The sequence below is a fragment of the Danio aesculapii genome, chromosome 25, assembly GCF_903798145.1.
Source record: "Danio aesculapii chromosome 25, fDanAes4.1, whole genome shotgun sequence".
NCBI classification, from domain to species: domain Eukaryota; kingdom Metazoa; phylum Chordata; class Actinopteri; order Cypriniformes; family Danionidae; genus Danio; species Danio aesculapii.
The window spans coordinates 36,354,105-36,374,083 of record NC_079459.1 but is presented as its reverse complement, the minus strand read 5'-3'; the positions used below and the strand labels follow the sequence as shown (position 1 = coordinate 36,374,083).

The following is a 19,979-nucleotide window of genomic DNA, read 5'->3' as shown; positions in this document are numbered from 1 at the left end:
TTTTCAGCCCAAGGGCTTCTGGTGAACTGTCTTTCTATTAGAAAATTGTCACGTTTAAGATCTGATTTCTTTAAAAATCAGCGATCCTCACTGCCTGTAAGATATACAATGTGAAGTGGGTCTCAGATCAGACAAGAAGCACTGCATTAAATTCCATTTCCCCCTGCCATGTCTTTAAATATGACAGTTTATTTTACCCCAGTGTTTTCAATAGGCTCTATGCACAGCTACAGATTTAAAGCCAACGATAAACGTCCGGTAAAAGCTTAATGTGACTGTTACCCCAGTATTTTCAATGGAATTTCTGCGCTAGCCTATTGCTACTGACGGAGCTAGTGGTTAGGCCTACTGCAGTCTTTCATCTTGTTTACACTTGAACAACTAAATAAATGCTTAAGTTTATTTAACTGAATGTATTGTAATTACATTACATCATCGGTGCTGTGCAGTGAGGATCGCTGATTTTTAAAGAAATCAGATCTTAAACGTGACAATTTTGTAATGGAAAGACAGTTCACCGGAAGCCCTTGGGCTGTCTGGCTGAAAATGAAACGTCCGTGTGCATATAAGGGTAATTAGTATTTTATTACTGTAGTTGTAATAGCCATTAGACTCTTTTTGGCTGGAGACTTCTGGTCTCACTCACTTCCATTGGTTTTTAGACGTTACAACAGCTTGTTATTCCGCTTGATGTTGCTAAATGATATTTTCCTATTATATTATCCTCTTTTTTATGTATAGTGATGAATAACTGTTTGTAGGGCAAATAGTTTGACCATGTTCTGCCTTTTATTATTCAGTCTCCTACTGAAAAAACAGCTTAAACCAGCCTAGGCTGGTTTAGCTAGTTGACCAGCCTGGTTTTAGAGGGGTTTTGGCCATTTCCAGGCTGGTTTCCAGCCATTTCCAGCCTGGTCTTAACTGGTCAGGCTGGATAATGACCAGCTAAAACCAGCATGACCACCTAGCCAGGCTGGGAGCCCAGCCAAAACCAGCTATGTCCAGTTTAAACCAGGCTGGTCAAGCTGGTTTTAGCTGGTCATTTTCCAGCCTGACCAGCTAAGACCAGGCTGGAAATCAGTCTGGAAATGGCCAAAATCCCTCTAAAACCAGGCTGGTCAACCAGCTAAAACCAGTCAACCAGCCTAGGCTGGTTTAAGCTGGATTTTTCATCAGGGTCTCATATGCAACAGAAGTTCTGAAACAATGACACAAACGATTTCAGAATAAACTCAATAGTATATTTTAAAAATAATACAATATTTAGCTACTAAAGGACTTAAGTATGCTCTTCTATTTAGATTATTACAATATAGTCAACAAACGTGGCGTTCATTTACATATTAGCAATTTTCATCAATCGTATTAACATATTTTTGCAAGGCAATCTAAATAAACTCGTATTTGAGATGCACAGCAGCTCTTGTGGGCTTCATACAGTGGGCTGTTTGTGTTTGGCACATTGCGCGTTCACAAGGACTGTGGGAGAGCGCGCGCATGGAATTTTAATCGCGCACGTGCCTCGCATACAAAGACATCACGAGGGCTTTACAAGATCTTACACATACACTCTTTTTGAGTTGACAGTCTTTTTGAATCTGAATACAGGTTACATATCGTGCAGAATATACTTTTGTGGGTTTGAATGGCTCTAATACTCAGACTTATTTTCAACCGAAACCATTTGGATCCATCTTGTATTCGGTCTGTCCTTATGAGATTGATTCTCCTCCAGCGCTCACGCGTGTTTCTATGGCAACTGTAGAATCCTCAAGCGCACGCGGCTTTTCATTCCCGCGCTGGTCACCTGATGGCGCGAAATAGCTCTTCAAAAGTGCCTCAGAGGTGAAAAACTGCTCTTCAAGACGTAAATCTTTCCCACTTTTAAGTGCTAAATATTTATAATATTATCAATGTTCGCAATGTACTTTTTCACAGGTTTCTTCCCATTCACAAAGTTGCTAAATGTGTTTTCGGAGGTTGGTTATAAGATGGACGGAAATGTACTTAATTTCTACACCTTTTCAATCGTCGTCGATCATTATAACAAATTAGAATGAGTATGAAATATACATAAGTAGTTCAGTTATAAGGATTTTACTAAGTATTAGGGAGAGATTATACGTGGCAGCAAAATATTAGTAGCAATTAGCCACGTTTTTATTTGTTAACTATTAAATATGGCGCCCGTTTACTTATTCAATCAAGCATGTGCTGTCATGATTTCTGATGTCAATGTTAAGTTGTTTTTTGTTAAAGTGTATGTAATATTGACTGTTATGTGGATACTGTTTTGCAAGAAAAATGTCAGACTTGTCTGACAATAAAGTGTATATTAATCAATTTAAAAGAAATTAGTTTAGTCCCAAATATATTAGTCAAATTCACAATTGGGCAAAAACATTGCAAAAGTTGGTGAAAGATGTCCCTCTGTTGGTCAAAGCCTGTAAACACAATTCCACTTATCAATTTGATCAATTGTTGACGTTTTGTTATTATTTTTTTTATGTAAAAAATGTAAATCGGACCTTTTCTCAAGACTTGCGTGCTTTCAGATTCGCATGGGTTTACGAATATAAGTATATAATGCAGCCATACAATGATAATAATAAGTAAAATAAATATTCAATTGTTTTCACATTATGCAGTTTTTTAAGTTACTGGAATTACTTCTAGCCAAAATGTAGCTTAAAAACAACAACAACATATCAGTGATTTAAAGGTAGAATAAATGAAAAATACACTTCCCTTTCATCCATTTCATTTTCATTGGTACTTTTAAATTATAACATTTTTTATTGTAATTAATAATGCTCATACCTGCAAATCACTCCACCATAAACCTCTAGGGATTCACAAATCTTTAGAAACCTTCCGTTGACCTGAAATGTTTTCTTAAACATATATATTTAATCATTGATCATAAGATAACTCCACGTGCCGACAGCTTGCGTTCACTCTTTCTGACAGATAAGACACAGATTAACAGTAGTGATTGTCTCATAAAAAGATTTATTTTCTGCCTAAATGTACAAAGGCAAGTTACAGTATTGTATAAAAAAATGTAGCAATTTACACTTTACATGAGAGATCCCTAGGAAGAGAGAGTGGGACAGAGGCAGCGAGAAACGAAAGTGATGGTTCGCAAAAAAGAAATGGATCCAAACGCAGAAATGATGTAAACATCTTTCTTTCAAGTACCGATGACTGACACACGGAGACGCTGCTGCGCTCCACAAACGTTGGGTGGGCGGAGCTTAATTCGCAGGATGTGTTGGGGAGGGGCTAATAATACGAACAGAAAACGAAAAAATAAACCAAAATCTCCCTCTTCTCTTCCCATGAGGATTGCACAGGGCAGGCTATATATTAGCACCGTCTGAGACAAATGTGAACCAATGTTTGAACTGTTAAAACAAAAAGCGGCCGTTTCACCTTTCTACAACTTCCAACTAGAAAAAACAACAGCAATAACAACAAAAAAAGAAGAACCCTCGAAAAATAAATTAAAACAATCAAGCGCTTTTTCCTCAACAATTATGAATCAAGTCACCAGACAGCACAGGTTTACTGGCGCAAAGACAGTACAACTAAAAAGTGAGGTTATTACTATATATAAAAATGCTAACTCTCTCATATTAGCGCGAGATCTGAGACCAGTAACTCTTTAGCTGATCCAAAATCAGAAGTTTTTAATCACCACAGAGAGAATAATGTAAAGACTAAACTAAATTAATGTGCAATTAGGCCTCGTTAGCATTAGTTCAGAATAGACGAAGGGACGGCGGAGGCTTTGAAATTAACGCCGAATTAAAAATCTTGAAAAATAAAAGTTGCATATGCTGAACATTTCTGACTACAGACATCTCAGTATGACGATAAAACTCAAAACTGCCATGTTAAACATGGGGAAAAAGCTGTATCTTCGTTAGAAACGGATTACGTTATGTAATGTCGTCTTCCCTGTGCCGTTTAATAATGGAGTTTGAACGCCGCAGAGAGCGATGAACATGCCAGGATGATTTCAAAGGCTCAGATTTCAATAATGCTCTCCTGAGAGTTTGAGATTCACACAATAACTGCATGAAGATGAACCGGAACCAAAAAACGTGAGCTCCATATAGGCTATCGCTTCATTATCTATAGTTTCCAAGCAGATTCCCTACTGAAATATGAACTTATGCTTCTTTTTTTTGAAGGGGATGTTTTATTAAAATCGACTTTATTTCAGTAAACGCAACAAAAAAAAAAAAGGATGTGCTTCTAAACGCTTTCCTAGCAGAGTGGGGCAGACTTGACTCAAGAGGAGGGGTAGAAAAAGGAGTAAAAAAACAAACAAAACTTCCAATATAAAGCCGTACACCAGCTAAACGTTGATATTATGTCAACAATGGTAGAAAAAAAAAAGGCTAACAGACGAAAAAAACAAAACAAAGAGAGATAGTAAGAAAATCCGATAGCATCCAACAACCTTTTTAAAATAATTCCTTTGTACAATATATACAGAAAGCACATAGTGAGGGAGAAAAGGAAGGACGCCTGCATGTGTTGCATTGCTCTGTTTGGGTTAATGCTGAGTGCTGGATCAAACCATGCAGAGAAAGACCGGTTCCAGCTTCTTCGCTTGGTGCTCTGCGAGTCTTAAAAGAAGTCTGGATCGACGCTTCATTCGGGGTTTTCCATCTCAGATCGCTCTAAGCCTTCAAGGTTTGCCCTGTTTTGGACTGGCATGAGATTGGCAAGCAGCATATCGAAGTATTCGTGTGTGAAAATTCAGTTTGTGACCAGACACAGACAGTTCAGTCTGGTAACTCCATTGGCAAACACACACACACACACACACACTTTATTGTGTGCCAAATGACCATCTAGAGCTGATAGGATTGTGTCCAGTCTGGAAGTCACAGTTCCTGGATTTTGGGGCGTTCCATCAGACCTGGATAATCCAAAATATGTCAAAAATCATTGTTAGATAGACCAACGAGGATTCGTTGCCTATTCAAGAACAAAGCATTGGAGTGGCGACTTGTTGTTTAACACTCACAAATGAAAAACAAAAGGAGCATGGAGGAAATTAAAGGAATTCTTCACTTTTGTTTTGGAAAGAGACTCATTTTACAGCCCTCCTAGTATTAAAGAGTTGAGTTTTAGCATTTTTAAATGCATTTAGCTGATTTCCGGGTCTGGCTGAAGAATTTTTAGCTTAGCTTAGCATAGATCATTGAATCAGATTAGACCATTAGCATCTTACTCAAAAACGACCAAAGAGTTTGGATTATTGTTCTATTGAAAGCTTGACTCTTCTGTAGTTACATCATGTACGAAGACAGACAGAAAATGAATAGTTTTTATGCTATTGTGTAGGTCTCTATGGCTAGGAGCTAAAATCTCAGTCTGGTGTAATAACCAATAGACCTTTACGGCCGTACAATGGCTGAAGCAGCACAATGATATTATGTGGTGCCTGAAAATAAATATTGGTAATAATATAATAATCACCAAGATGAGGACTGTTTTCAGGTGCTGTGTAATATCATTGCATTGCTTAAGCCATAGTACAGCATTAAAGATCCTTAAATATTGAATAAGAGTTCAGGTCCTTGACATAATTTGTTTAAAAAAAAGGGAGCAACTTTCCATTCTTTAATTGTTTCGTCTTAATACACAATGTAACTACAAAAGAGTCGAGTTTTAAATTGGAAAAATGATCGAAATTCTTCAGTTATTTTTGAGTGAGATGCCAACGGTCTAATCCGATTCAATGATCTATGCTAAGCTAAGCTAAAAGTGCTTCTGCCAGTCCTAGAGATTAGCTGATTGGATTAAAAAATGATCAAATTAAACAAGTTTTAACTCCAGAGGAGCTGTAAAATGTGCCTATTTTCCAAAAACTCAACGTTAAGACAGGGAAGTGCATTAAAAAAGCCTCCTGAACTGTCGATGGCTTCGCAACAGTAAATAAAACACGAACTTCACTGCCCTGAATGAACGAGTGAGGAAATCAAACCTTTTCCACTTGCATAGAGTCCACAGAGACTGTGTATGAAAAATAATACGCAGGAATCCTTCGACGGGGAATAAAAACAACAACAATAATCCTCGAGAGCAGCAGTTCAGAACAGTATGCTTCGCCCATGCTTTAAACTCAACGTAGTGACTTCCAGAACGTTCATCTGAGATTCCCCACACTGTGCAGGTCCACGTTTATCCGGGGAGCGTGGTGTAGATCTCTGCCGTATCTCCGCTCTCCTGAAGATGAAGCCAGCAGCACAGAGAGCGAGGATGTGCGAAGTGTAGATGGAGGCTGTACACTTTCCCTTCTCTGACGACAGTGGTCAAAGATGCTGGGAAAAATATAGCGTAAATAAACTGAGCACATCATTGAACTGATGGCAGAAGCTCCCCAACCGCGTCCTCATGTGAACCAGTCACACGTCTGCAGAAAAACGCTCACTTCTCCCTGCAGGAGGAAGGAGAAGAGAGTTTAAGATGAACTTTGATGCATTATCAATAGTGTTGGGTCATTTCAAAGTTACTAGTAATCAGCTTAAAGTGACATTTAAACGCTTAACTATGTTAATTAGGCAAATTAGGGTAATTAGGCAAGTCATTGTGTAACAGTGGTTTATTCTGGAGACAATCCAAAACTAATATGGCTTAAGGGGGCTAATAATATTGACCTTAAAATGGCTTTAAAACAATTAAACTCTTCATATGCTGCTCTATATGTGCCTAAACAGCTATGGTTGCCAGTATAAAGAAGTAGACTTTCGGTAGTAAGAGATTGTGACCACTAGAGGACAGCAAAGACTGAACTTTATTACAGGGAGACTCGATCCAGGATATAATTTAGGGCTGGACGACAAATCAATATTATCTTGTCAGCAATATAAAATGAACCAACATTGTGAATACTTGTGCTGATTTGTATGTGCTTTTTATTGGCCATTAAGTTCATAAAGTAGCCTCAAATTGTTTTACACCCACTCATTGTCAGTATTTGCGAGTGTGAGAGATAGTAAAGACATTTTAATAGCGCCTCGGCGGCAAAAAGTGGTTAGGAGGTTAAATTAATTACTGCAGCTTCACTTTTTACAATGGAATCTTTTCACTTTTCCATGTTTCTCAGCAGCAGAAGTCATCATAGTTGGTAATTCAGAGCGCAGTGAATGGGAGAGTACAACAAATACATTTTTTGCATTGCTATTTGCTCTAATAATAACAGAAAAAAAACTGTCCTACCCCATACACTCTCCTACCCAGTGCATTACAAACTCCTCGCATATAAAATCTGCAACCGTTGACTTCCAAAGTGTTTGCTTTTCCTACTATGAAAGTCAATGGTTGCAGCTTCTCAGCTTTCTTCAAATATGTTATTTTGTGTTCAACTAAATAGAGAAAATCAAAAAGGTTTGGAATCACTTAAGTGTGAGGAAAAACTGAGGAAACTTCCATTTTTGAGTGAACTATCCCTTTAAATGTACAATAAAGAGTTTCCCAAGGCAACAATTGGCAAAGTAATGTTTTTTTAAATAACATTCATTACAAGAGATGAAAAGGTAATGATTGAAGGTAATTTTGATCCATCTTACCATTCTCACCTCCGTGCTGGAGGGTAAAGTGAAGGGGCAGAGGCCTGTTGACTGGCAACAATGGCTGAAGAGGAGATACCTGTAATACAGAAAAACACCTTTAATATTTGAAATACTACATTTATTTTCGGTCAAGATTAGTGTTGTGCAAGATATTTTAAATTAATCTATTATTAACAGCGTTATAAAAAGAGGCTACTAATAGAGTTACCTTTTCAGTATTGAGTAATTAAATAAATGACTGCTTCTTATGTACAGTATTTTACACAATAAGTGCATTTTAAGGAACTAATTAAATGACCTCAGATTAAAAGTAACCCCTTACTTTACTTTTTTAGTGGATAAGTAATTTAATTGCAGTTAAACTAAATCAAACCAAATTAAACCAAACTAAACCAAACATATCTGACCCAAACTAATCCAAAACAAATGAAAGCAAACCAAACCAACCCAACCCAAATTAAACTAAACCAACCTTACCCAAATCAACGCAAAAAAAAAAATCAAAGCAATTTTAACTACACAATACTAACCCAAACCAATCCAACTCAAAACAAACCAAATGAAACTAACCCAAACCAAACCAAATTAAACCAAACTAATCTATACCAAACTAACCCAAACCAACCTAACCCAAAACAAATTAAACCAAAATAACCCAAACCAGCGTAACACAAATCAACCCCAAAAAACAGACCAAACCAAACTAACCCAACTTGAACCAAATTAAACCAAACTGACCCATTCCAAACTATACTAATCCAAACCAACCCAAACCTAATGAAACCAACTGAAACCAAACTAATTCATACCAAACTAATCTAAACCAAATTAAACCGAACTAACCCAACTAAAGTAACTCAAACCAACTTAACCCAATTCAACCCAAAAAACCAAACCAAACTAACCCAAACCAAACCATACTAATCCAATCCAACCCAAAACAAATTAAACCAAACCAACCTAAATTAAACCAAACTAAACTGAATCAAACCAAATAAAACCAAACTAACCCAACCAAAAGAAACCAAACCAAACCAAACTAAGCTAACAAACTAAACTACACCAAATTAACCCAACCCGATGTTCTGGCTGACCTGTAGCATAGGACAGGTCGTACTGTCCCGGCAGAAGCTGATATCCGAGGTGATGATGTGATGGGATGATGCGCTGCGAGGGTGAAGATCTGGGTCGTTCTCCGTCTCTCTCCCTCTCAGCTCCACTGCGCTCTCGGTCATGGGTCGTTTTCTCTGCCACTGTGGGCGATTTGCTCTTGTACTGGCTGGCGTGCTGTTGGAGCATATCCAGAGCTTTGGACTCGGACGCAGATTTTCCACTCACTGTGGGACTGGATCGAGCTTTCTCAGCCTCTTCCCCAGGTGCCATCTTACTGCCGTATGGAGAAAAAGAGTAGCCCGGCGACAGGTACGATCCTGGAGGAAAGACAAATGAATTGCATTTATTAGCATTATCATCACCTCAGAGTAGGGATTTACTAGGGTAATTAGGTTAATTAGGCAAGGTAGGGTAATTAGGCAAGTCAATTATGTAATTAGGAGACAATCCAAAACAAAATATTGCTTAAGGAGGCTAATAATATTGACCTTAAAATGGGTTTAAAAACTGCTTTGATTATAGCCGAAATAAACCAAATAAGACCTACCCCAGAAGAAAAAATATTAAAGGAAATACTGTGAATAATTCCTTGCTCTGTTAAACATCATTTGGGAATTATTTGAAACTTCACAGAAAGTCTAATAATTTTGACTTCAACTGTATTCCAGAATATTCCATGACCTGTAGGAACCCGTAATATAGTATTTCATAAGCATGTACCCCCTCAACAGCTAGATATCTCCTCCACACAGGACTTACCAGGGTAATTCTGCATCACAACCGCAGGCATGCCCCTGTATCCCGGATGGTTGGGGTCGTAACCCTGTCCGTAGGGGTATCCATGCATGTAAGACATATACGACTGATGCTGTGCCAGAGGTGTGGAAAACTGCATGTGTGCTCGTGGGTCTTTATTGACTCTGTGCTCCTCTGCGGACGATGAAGTTCGTGGTTCTTCTTTATTTTCTTCTTTTAATGGCGTGTCTTTGGGACGCTGCCTTTCATCTTTACTCTTTCGTTCTCTCTCGCGGTCTCTATCTCTGTCCTTTTCTCGCTCACGATCCCGTTCTCGCTCTTCCTTCCATCGCTCCTCGTCAATTTGTTTTTGAGCATCAGGGTACTTGCTGGGGTAAACATAGGGCCACAATCGAGAATCTGGCTCCTGGAAAAGACAGATATTTTAATGCACATAATGAATAAAGTAAATGCAGTGTGTTGATTATTTAGACAGGGTTCTGACTCTTAAAAACTTAAAGAATAAGGGTGAATAAATTTGCCTTCAACTGTAAGTAACCCTAAGCTCCATACCTGTCTATACATGTACATTGCCTGCTCCATAGCCGATCTTCCAGGCTCCAGGCCTGGTTTCTGCTCATCCTTCCCATGATGCCCTGCTTCACTCAGCTTCATTTTCAACCCTTCACCTTGCTGGCTCGTCCCCTTGCCATCTTCCCCTTTAGGGATAATGACTGATTTTCCAGGCTCTGTAGACTCTTTGGGCTTGCCCTGCGGAGACGGCTTGCCCAAATCTGAAACACTTGGAGCTTTAGACAACGTAGGAGGAACTGAAGCTTTCTGTTTCCACTCCTCTGGCTTCATCTGAGCTTCCCTCTCCTTCTGAGCGGCTTCAGATTTTTTCTCAGCGGCTCGATGCTGCTCGGCTGCTTGTCTTTGTCGGTCCTCACACTGCTGCCTGTATGCTGGGTTCATCAGGTGGTTGTGATAGGCCTGATCTGGAGAATATCCAAAGGGATGCACGTATGCATACTGATTATAATAAAGCGGTTGCATGAACATGCTGGAGCGTTGCTGAATAACCGAAGGCTGCTGCTGCTGCTGCTGCTGCTGTTGAGAAGATCCAACAACAACATCTGGCTTTCGATCTTCTGGAGGCTCCAATTTGGGTTTTTCAATGCTTTGCAATTCTGGCTCCTCTTCTTTTTTTACCTTCACTGCACCTTCTTGCAGTGATGTTGCAGTATTGGAGACTCCCGGACTGGGGTTGCCATAAGTATTATTATTAGGGGAGTAGTATTCAAAACCTGGATAATAGGAGGAGTCTTTGTTTGGCGGCTGGGATGGGAACAGGGATTTCTTGGCACCTTCCCGAACTGCCGGATCTTCAGATTTGACTTTCGTACTGTCGACTTTACCTTCTCCATCCTCGCCTGCATCAGAAATGTCAGAATATGCCGGGCTGTTGGTCTTCACAGAAGAGTTATCCGCCCCATTTTGGGTTACCACGTGAAGTGGAGTTAGAGGTTGTGCAATCCCTCCGGTTTCGATCCGACTAGCCACACCAATGCAAGGACTAGGGGAATTGTCAGAAAAGCTGTATATCTTGTCGGCTTCAGCTTTCATGCTTGCAAGGCGGCTCTGATGTGGATCTGAGGATCCATTTAACATCCCTTCACTCCTCCCGCCTTGGTCTGAACTCTCAGAATATGGGCTTTTACCTTCCTCAGGTTTCCCTCCTTTCGCTTTCGGACTGTCTCCTTCCTTTCCAGCCTCCTTCTTTTTCTTATCTTTCTTCTTCTTGTCCTTGGAGCCACTCAAAGCTTGGTTTATAGCTGGATCTGCTATAAGTGCAGGTTTGGGTTGAATGTTTTTCAGCTGCGGGCTTTTACTAATCGGCTGAACCACTACAGATCCCATACTTGAGGACGAACCAGAACTGGGCGCCGGGAATCCAGAGGTTGGCAAGTTGTACAGTTGCTGCGTAGGCAATGAGGGAACTAGCGGTGGTCTTGCTGACTTCATTGCTTTCTGAGCAAGCTTAGAACCACTCCCAGCCTTCTTAGTTTTATCCAAACCTCTTTTATCATCGATCCCATCATTGCTAGTGTCATCAGTGAGACATGGTCCATCCTCACAACCATCCATGGGCACTCCAGAGTCATGCTCTGCATCCGCTTTTTTCTTGCCAGGCTGTTTGGAGCTCATCTTTCCAGACGGCGATGGACTCTGAGCATCAATTCCTCGTCCTTTTGGAGTGACTGACCGTGCAGGAGATGCACAGCCCTTCTGGGAAATAGTTGCACCATTGCAACTGCCTGGCTCGGGATGCAAAGTCGAATCCTCGCCATTCTCGCTATCGCCGTCTATGTCCAGTTTAACGTCATCGTCATTGTGAGCACGAGCTTGGTGATACTTCAGTCCATTGATGTGCTTGTACTTCTTATTGCAATTGGGATGCGGGCAGTCAATAAGGACTGGAGAGGAGCAACTGCGGTCCAATGAAGGTGGCAATGATTCCGCTTTAATATTGGAAAGGGGAAGAATTGTATGAGGTATCCCACTGTTTGAATTGGTGCGCATGCGTTTGCTACCCTTTGTATCCTCTGAACTGGAATTGGGCTCCATGTCTGACGGAGGTTTGTTCTTGCGTTTGTTAGCGGAGGAAGGACTGGCTTTTACATCCTCAGTGTTGCTGTTTGGTGGTGTGCGGCGCTCCGAGGAGTTCTGACTGCCCCTGCGGCCTTTGCTGTTAGACGCTGCCCGTGTTTTGCTGTTGTTGCTGCCTTTGTTATCAGAAGAGTTGCTGTTCTCGTTGACTGGCGTATTGCTGTTGGGTCTCATTCTTTTACCTCGGCCACGGCCGTTTCTCATCTCCAGGTCACTTGTTGGCGACTCACAGAATCTGAAGAAACAAAACATATCAAAATGCATCAAGTTTCTACGTTTTTAGAAATATATGGATTAAAATAGCTGTAATTTATTGAGCTACCCTTGAGACAGTCACACCATAGGACAGTTTTGAGATTTGGCTGAGATTTTATACGAAGAGGTCCATAGAAGAAAAAGACATTTAACCATTTACTGCATTTTAAAGTCTACGTGAAATGAACATTTACCGTGTTTATTTAGCTAGCTCACATAGTTATAATTGATAATGACATCAAGATAATCGTTCTGCGATAGTGACAACTGTTTGTGTCACTTCTCAATGAACTATGGCTGTAGTAAAAGCTGCACTTGAAATTACAACATACAATACCATGTCTTTACTCCAAACTCACCTCAAAACTACAAGTGAGTGTTTGAAATAAATCCTTCTGTGAGACATTATTATTACAGTCACGCTGAATCAATGAAAGCAGTTTAATCTTATGTTTATTCGCCAACTGCTATTCATGTGCATTTGGACAGGTTTATGTGTGTTTCTATGAGAGCACATCGTTCATTTAGAAGACGTGCACAACAATCGTAGCATTGCTCAATCACATTTGCGGTTTGAATTTAATAAAAATCCCCCAACCCCAGTGCTAACAGTGCTGCAGATTCTCTGAGATGAGAAATGGGCTCTCCACTAAATCAGCCTCTCCATTTGGATGCTGTAAGTGCTTCTCCAGCGGGCCCTGGAGAGCCAGCAACGTGCTGTGCGTTTTTATCCTCTGGTTATCCCTGATCTCGACAGCAACTCTTGTTCTGATGAATGGCACACACTGCTGCAGGATTACGCCACGCTGACCTGGATGCTGATTAGATGCAGTCTGATAACATCCTCCAACAGATAAGGCACAGGCTCGGAGAGCTCCATCAAAGTACAGGCATTAAACCATAGTAAAACAAAGCAGTTACTAAAGTTACCTCAGGGCCCCGAAACATCAGAACAGAACTGACAAGATGATGTATAATACAGTTGAAGTCAGAATTATTAGCCCTCCTGAATTATTAGCCACCCTGTATATTTTCCCTCGATTTCTGTCTAATGGAAAGAAGATTTTTTCAGCACATTTCTAATCATAATAGTGTTAATAACTCATCTCTAATAACTGATTTATTTTCTCTTTGCCATGATGACAGCACATAATATTAGACTAGATATTCTTCAAGACACTAGTATTCAGCTTAAAGTGACATTTAAAGGCTTCACTAGGGTAATTAGGGTAAAGTTAGTGTAATTAGGCAAGTCATTGTATAACAGTGGTTTATTCTGGAGACAATCCAACACTAATATTGCTGAAGGGGGCTAATAATATTGACTTTAAAATGGCTTTAAAACAATTAAAAACTGCTTTTATTCTAGCTGAAATAAAACAAACAAGACTTTCTCCAGAAGAACAAATATTAGAGGAAATACTGTGAGAAATTCCTGAATCTGAGAAACATCATTTAGGAAATATTGGAAAATAAAATTCACAGGAGGGCGAATAATTTAGACTTCAACTGTATATGTAATGCTTGAGATACAATACAGGAGAATTCCTGCCTGTGAGAATAAGGATGCTGTTTTTGGTCAGGTACAGTCAGGAGGCTAGAAGGAACTGTTAGTTATATATATATATATATATTTTATTTCTTGTGTTTATCTTGTCAATGCATAATGTACTGAGTCACCCTATATTGTAATCTGAGATGAGGAAAAAACGCAGTGTGTGCATGTTTGTTTTTGTTTTGAGCCCCGCAATAAGCATGGCATCAAATAATTAGATTATACTCATTGTGTTCCTCCCCACAGAAATCTTTAGCAAAAGGTGAAAGATTTATTCGATCTGAGGTGAAACATGAGTTGATGCAGTGTGTGCATCTTTTGTAAATTATATATATGACATTCAAGTTCATATTTGGATTTTACATATATAAAATTTTTGTTATTTATGTAACACATTTATTGCCATTGGAACTATTGCAACTATTGCAACTAATGCAACTATTGCCATTGGAAATACAAATGTACATAGATGTAAATAAAAAAAATCTGTGTTCTGTGGTTTATATATATATAAATTCTGAAAAATTCTGACTTTTTTCTTTCTGGAATGACATTTTAGTTCAAATGTAAATAAAAGCAGAGAAATACTTTTTCCACAATAGTTTCTCTTGTACATCATCTTGTTATATTTTGGGAGAAGTCGGTGTCATTTCTGGAACAACTTGCTGATTGAATAAAAGTAACTAAGTCAGAATTTGCCAGGGGTACGATTATTTTCTGGCTTGACTGTATATATGCCATATTTCAACACATATATACAGGGGCGTAGCAACCGGGGGGGGGGGGGGGGGGGGGGGGGGGGGGTATGGGGGGATCCGTCCCCCTCACTTTTAGAGAGACCATTTAGAAACAGGTGATTAATAATTATATAAACGTATGATCTCATACAGCCGTCCCCCCACTTTTGAAATGTCCGCTACGCCCCTGTGTATATACAATTATAGCTAATATAATTGACAGTTTTCGTTATGCATGATGACATAAATGACATTTTATATATACATTTGCTCATTTTCCTTCGGCTTAGTTCCTTTATTCATCAGGGGTCTCCACAGCAGAATGAACCACCAACTATTTCAGCATATGTTTTACACAGCGGATGTCCTTCCATCTGCTACCAAGTGCTGGGAAACTCCCAGAAACACTCATTCACACACATACACTACGGCCAGTTTAGTTGATCAATTCCCCTATAGCGCATGTGTTTGGACTGTGGGGGAAACCGGAGCACCTGGAGGAAACCCACGCCAACATGGGGAGACCATGCAAACTCCACACAGAAATGACCACTGACCCAGCCGGGACTCGACCCAGTGACCTTCTTGCTGTGAGGCCACAATGCTAACCACTGAGCCACCATGACACCCTATTTTATATATGTGAAATCCAAATATGAACTTGTAAGTCATACATGTAGTTTGTATACATTGCCATATATCAGATTTCTATATGAGACTGCATAAAGCTCATAGTCGGAGTATTTGGGATGAACAGAGTTGGAATTGTCAGTGGAAACCTCCACAATGGTGACGCCCAAAAAATAAAGAGAACGAGCTTTCATTGATCTCTCATTGTTTTAAGCAGATCTGAGGGCTACATGTGAGTCTGAGTTACTCCTGTATGAATGCAGCGCTGCTCTCCTCAGGGGATGAAGCTGTCAGTAATGTTGGCCTGCAGCCTGCAGATAAAGTGCAGCATGGAAATACAGCCTTTTCTGGAACATTACGATTAGACATCACAAGCAGCCTCCTGAGGCCGAGGCGCTTAAATGTATACAGCATTATGTACACTAAATTATTTTGCACTACGCTGTGCTGGTTATCTGACCTTGAGGAAGCAGAACACAGCTAAGGGTTGGAGTTATAACAGTGATGAGGTAAAAGGTAAAAAAACGAACTCTTTTAGACTTCAACACACTATTCAAGGTAATAATAAAGTATTAAATGCTTTTAAAATAGTTTAATACATATTTAATCAGATAAACCGTCAAAGAAACAACATTTTTAAGCAGTTTAAAGCACATTTAACCTTTCAAAACACTAGACTGAATCTCCAGCCCCCCGTATGACCCCTGATTTCAGTCGTATGTTTGTTATTTGTCTTACCGTGGCGGCGCCCAGTCATGTCGAGTGCAGTCTAAAAGAGTGCCCACATACGTCTTGTTCCTCCAGGTGACATTCACTACCAGCATACCTGCAGAAAACACAGACACACAGCAAACACACGGTCAGATTCTTAATACGGTTTAAAATATGTTTTTATTTCAGTTCTGTTTTTACATGTGAGGTGTAGACTTCAGATTAGCTTTACTTCATCATATTACGGGTTTAGTGCGATTTAAACTCATTCCTCAGCACAAATGTCCAAATCCTGGACACACACACACACACACACACACACACAGTATAAAGCCCAGCAGAACAGCAGGGTGCACAAAACACTATTAGTATGCAAGGAGAGGTAAAGAACAGGCCCACGTCCTCCGTCTGACATTGCTGCCGTATGAACAGACATGGACTCTCAACTGTAGGTAACTGTTGGAAGGGTTGCCAAATAGTGCCATAATCAGTATTATTTCATACTGTAAATCTAATCTTTTCTAATTAAACAGACCACATCAGATCAAGCATCCAGTGAACACAACTGTGTTGATCTGTGTGACAGGAAGAGTTGCCAAATAGTGTAAAATAACACAACTGGGTGTTGGGTTTTGTAAATCTATTGAATTTTTTCATGTGATAAGAAGGGTTGCCAAATAGTGTAAAATAACAAAAAAATCTGTATTATTGCATACTGTAAATCTAATCCTTTCTAATTGAATAGACCACATCAGATCAAGCATCCAGCGAACAGAACTGAGTGTTGAAGGGTTCTTCCATGTGACAGGAGGGGTTGTGACAGGAAGGGTTGCCAAATAGTGTAAAATAGCAAAAAATCTGTATTATTGCATACTGAAATCTAATCCCTTCTAATTGAATAAATTGCATCAGATTAAGCATCCAATAAAGCATTAAATTTTATGCAATAAAATCAGTATTAATGCATACTGTAAATCTATTGATTTTTTTATGTAACAGGGTTGCCAAATAGTGTAAAAAAACAAAAACATCAGTATTATTGCATACTGTGAATCTAGTCTTTTCTAATTGAATAGACCACATCAGATCAAGCATCCAGTGAACAGAACTGTGTTGAAGGATTTTTCCATCTTTTATGTGACAGGAAGGGTTGCCAAATAGTGTAAAATAACAAAAAAAACTGTATTATTGCATACTGTAAATCTAATCCTTTCTAATTGAATAGATCACATCAGATCAAGCATCCAGCGAACAGAACTTGGTGTTGAAGGATTGCTTTCTCAAGTTATAAGCCATTATTAAAGCATTTGAGTGTGTATTCAGTGTTAGTTTTGGACTGGAATCAGCACAGGTGTATAAACAGATCCATCAACATCAGCTTCAGCAGGTTTTGTGAATCTGCTTTACATTTAACAACAACTAAATTCACACATCCAGAGAAACAGACAGATAATAAGGGCTGCGCTTTTACTGAAGCAGATTTATGAACAGCAGGGGGCAGCAGACATCAGTCTAACATCACCTGTTTAGAATATTCAGCAGTAGGACATGCTGTTTCACTGTCAAATATATAACTTATATATATAAGATATATAGATCTCTCGCACACCCCATACTGAATGTGACCCCAAACCATGATTTCTCCTTCACCAAACTTGACTGATTTCTATAAGAATCTTGGCTCCATGCTGGTTCCAGTAGGTCTTCTGCAGTATCTGTGATGATTGATGCAGATCAACAGATGATTCAGCAGAGAAATCCACCTTCTGACACTTTTCCAAATGATCAACTAAAAGTCGAGCTGTTATCTGCTGCTCTTACAACTAAGATCCACCACAAGTCAGCTAGTGTGTGTATATAATTATCTATTATAGATCAATATTAGCACTCTATAACATATAACTCATCATAAACATGAATTTACACAACAGCTAATCACAATCGTACAATATTTACTGCTAGTTTTCAACATTACAATAATCAATCACCTTTTTATTGATCATGAAAACTTGAAATGATAGCACGGTCAGACAATGTACAGTGGTTTACCTTGCACACACACACGTGCACGCACACACGCACATTTTTTATCCTATATTAGTGAAGACATTACATAGACCATTGTTTTTATATCAAGTTAATGATGGTATCTGTGGCCTAACCCTAGCCCTGACCTAAACCCGATGATGACTGCAAACAAGTCCCCGCCAATTATTAGATTCTAACACTAATTCTGTCCTATTTATAAGCACTTTTAATTAGCGAGGATCAGTGTAATGTCCTCATCAGTGTGTTGTTTTCATATTTTACTATTTTAACCAGGACAATCGAGTCCTCACAAGTATAGCTAAACCAGTACACACACACACAAGCATCTGACCCTGTCATATTATACACTGATGTGTGGTGTGTTTGACTGCGTCTCTCAGTGACACACACACACACTGATCAGGTTATTCTCGATGGGGCATCAATCGCCTGCCTCTAAAACAGCTTATCAAGAGCTGCCAGGCAATAAACATTTCACTCCGCAGTCGACGAGACAAAAACCCCTCCGTGTGTTTAGCTCTGCCCTTCACGCTGCGTTTCCTTGACAACTGGCAACCGTGCGCCGCAACGGAGCCCATTCCATCTCAACGGAGCCCGAGCGGGAGAATTCTCCATCCTCCAATCCGGTCTGCGGACGGGGAATGGTGGATAACTGGGCTCTTGTGTGAGACTGAAGGAAAATAATAAATATATGAAACCGTTCTACATCTGCTAGCGATTAGCATGACATCAGCTGTTGTTGAAGCGGGACCACCGGCGGGGGGAAAGGTGAACGGGGAAGTTAAAGACGCTGCCAGTGTCCATGTTATTGTTCAAAGCGTGCGGCATTATTAGTGATGGCGAGAGAGTTCAGAGAGCTGCGGAGCTCTCACACACTCTCATTAAACACACTCTGACAATCCACTACACTACAGCTCTCTGTGTGTGTGTGTGTGTGTGTGTGTGTGTGTGTGTGTGTGTGTGTGTGTGTGTGTGTGTGTGTGTGTGTGTGTGTGCACTTCCAGAAATAATAAAGAGCATTATGACACACAGCCGAACGGGAAACACTGCAGTGTATTGAGAATATGTGTGTGTGTGTGTGTGTGTGTGATAGAGAGAGAGAGTGTGTGTGTGTGTGTGAGAGAGTGTGTGTAAGTGTGTATATATGTGTGTGTGTGTGTGTAACATTCCCTTCGAGTGACCTCTGCGTGTCAGTGAGTCTCTTGTTGAAACCAGAGCTCCAGTCATCAGCTTTGAACTGACATTTGCACTCTTGCACTGAGAGAGAGAGAGAGAGAGAGAGAGAGAGAGAGAGAGAGAGGGAGAGGGAGAGAGAGAGAGAGTGTGTGTGTGAAAGAGTAAAAGAGTGTGTGTGAGAGAGAGTGTGTTTCTGTGTGTGTAAGAGTGTATATATGTGTGTGAGAGAGAGAGACTGATTTCCTAAATGTTTTGGAGGGTTATGCCATGGATAGATGGATAGACAGACAGACGGACGGACAGATAGATAGATAGATAGATAGATGGACGGACGGACGGACGGACGGACGGACGGATGGATGGATGGATAGATAGATAATAGATGGACAGATAGACAGATAGATGGACGGATGGACGGATAGATGGACAGATAGACAGACAGACAGACAGACAGACAAATAGATAGATAGATAGATAGATAGATAGATAGATAGATAGATAGATAGATAGATAGATAGATAGATAGATAGATAGATAGATAGATAGATAGATAGATAGATAGATAGATAAACATAGATAGATAGACGGACGGATGGATGGATAGATGGATAGACGGATAGATAGACGGATGGATGAAAGGATGGATTGATGGATGGACAGATAGACAGATAGATAGATATACGGATAGACTGATGGATGGATGGATAGATTGATAAATCAAAAAAGAATACCGACAGCCATGTATTCAGCAAA

General features: G+C 39.8%; 1 protein-coding gene and 1 non-coding gene across 3 annotated transcripts in view; both read right to left on the bottom strand.

Moving 5' to 3' along the window:
• Positions 1-2,992: 2,992 nt before the first annotated feature.
• The window catches only part of znf609a (zinc finger protein 609a), a 194,214-nt gene continuing 177,227 nt past the window's right edge, over positions 2,993-19,979 (bottom strand). For both annotated transcript variants that reach the window (XM_056452234.1, XM_056452235.1), the window contains 6 exons: positions 16,029-16,116; positions 10,017-12,348; positions 9,468-9,870; positions 8,690-9,025; positions 7,593-7,671; positions 2,993-6,460 (listed from right to left, as the gene is read on the bottom strand). In XM_056452234.1, the coding sequence (XP_056308209.1) occupies positions 7,598-7,671; positions 8,690-9,025; positions 9,468-9,870; positions 10,017-12,348; positions 16,029-16,116 (3,233 nt within the window). In that variant the 3' untranslated portion in view covers positions 2,993-6,460; positions 7,593-7,597. The remainder of the gene's footprint in view (positions 6,461-7,592; positions 7,672-8,689; positions 9,026-9,467; positions 9,871-10,016; positions 12,349-16,028; positions 16,117-19,979) is intronic.
• LOC130219939 (U5 spliceosomal RNA) lies at positions 14,109-14,222 on the bottom strand. The gene has a single exon (XR_008836101.1). It is a non-coding gene; the product is annotated as a U5 spliceosomal RNA (small nuclear RNA).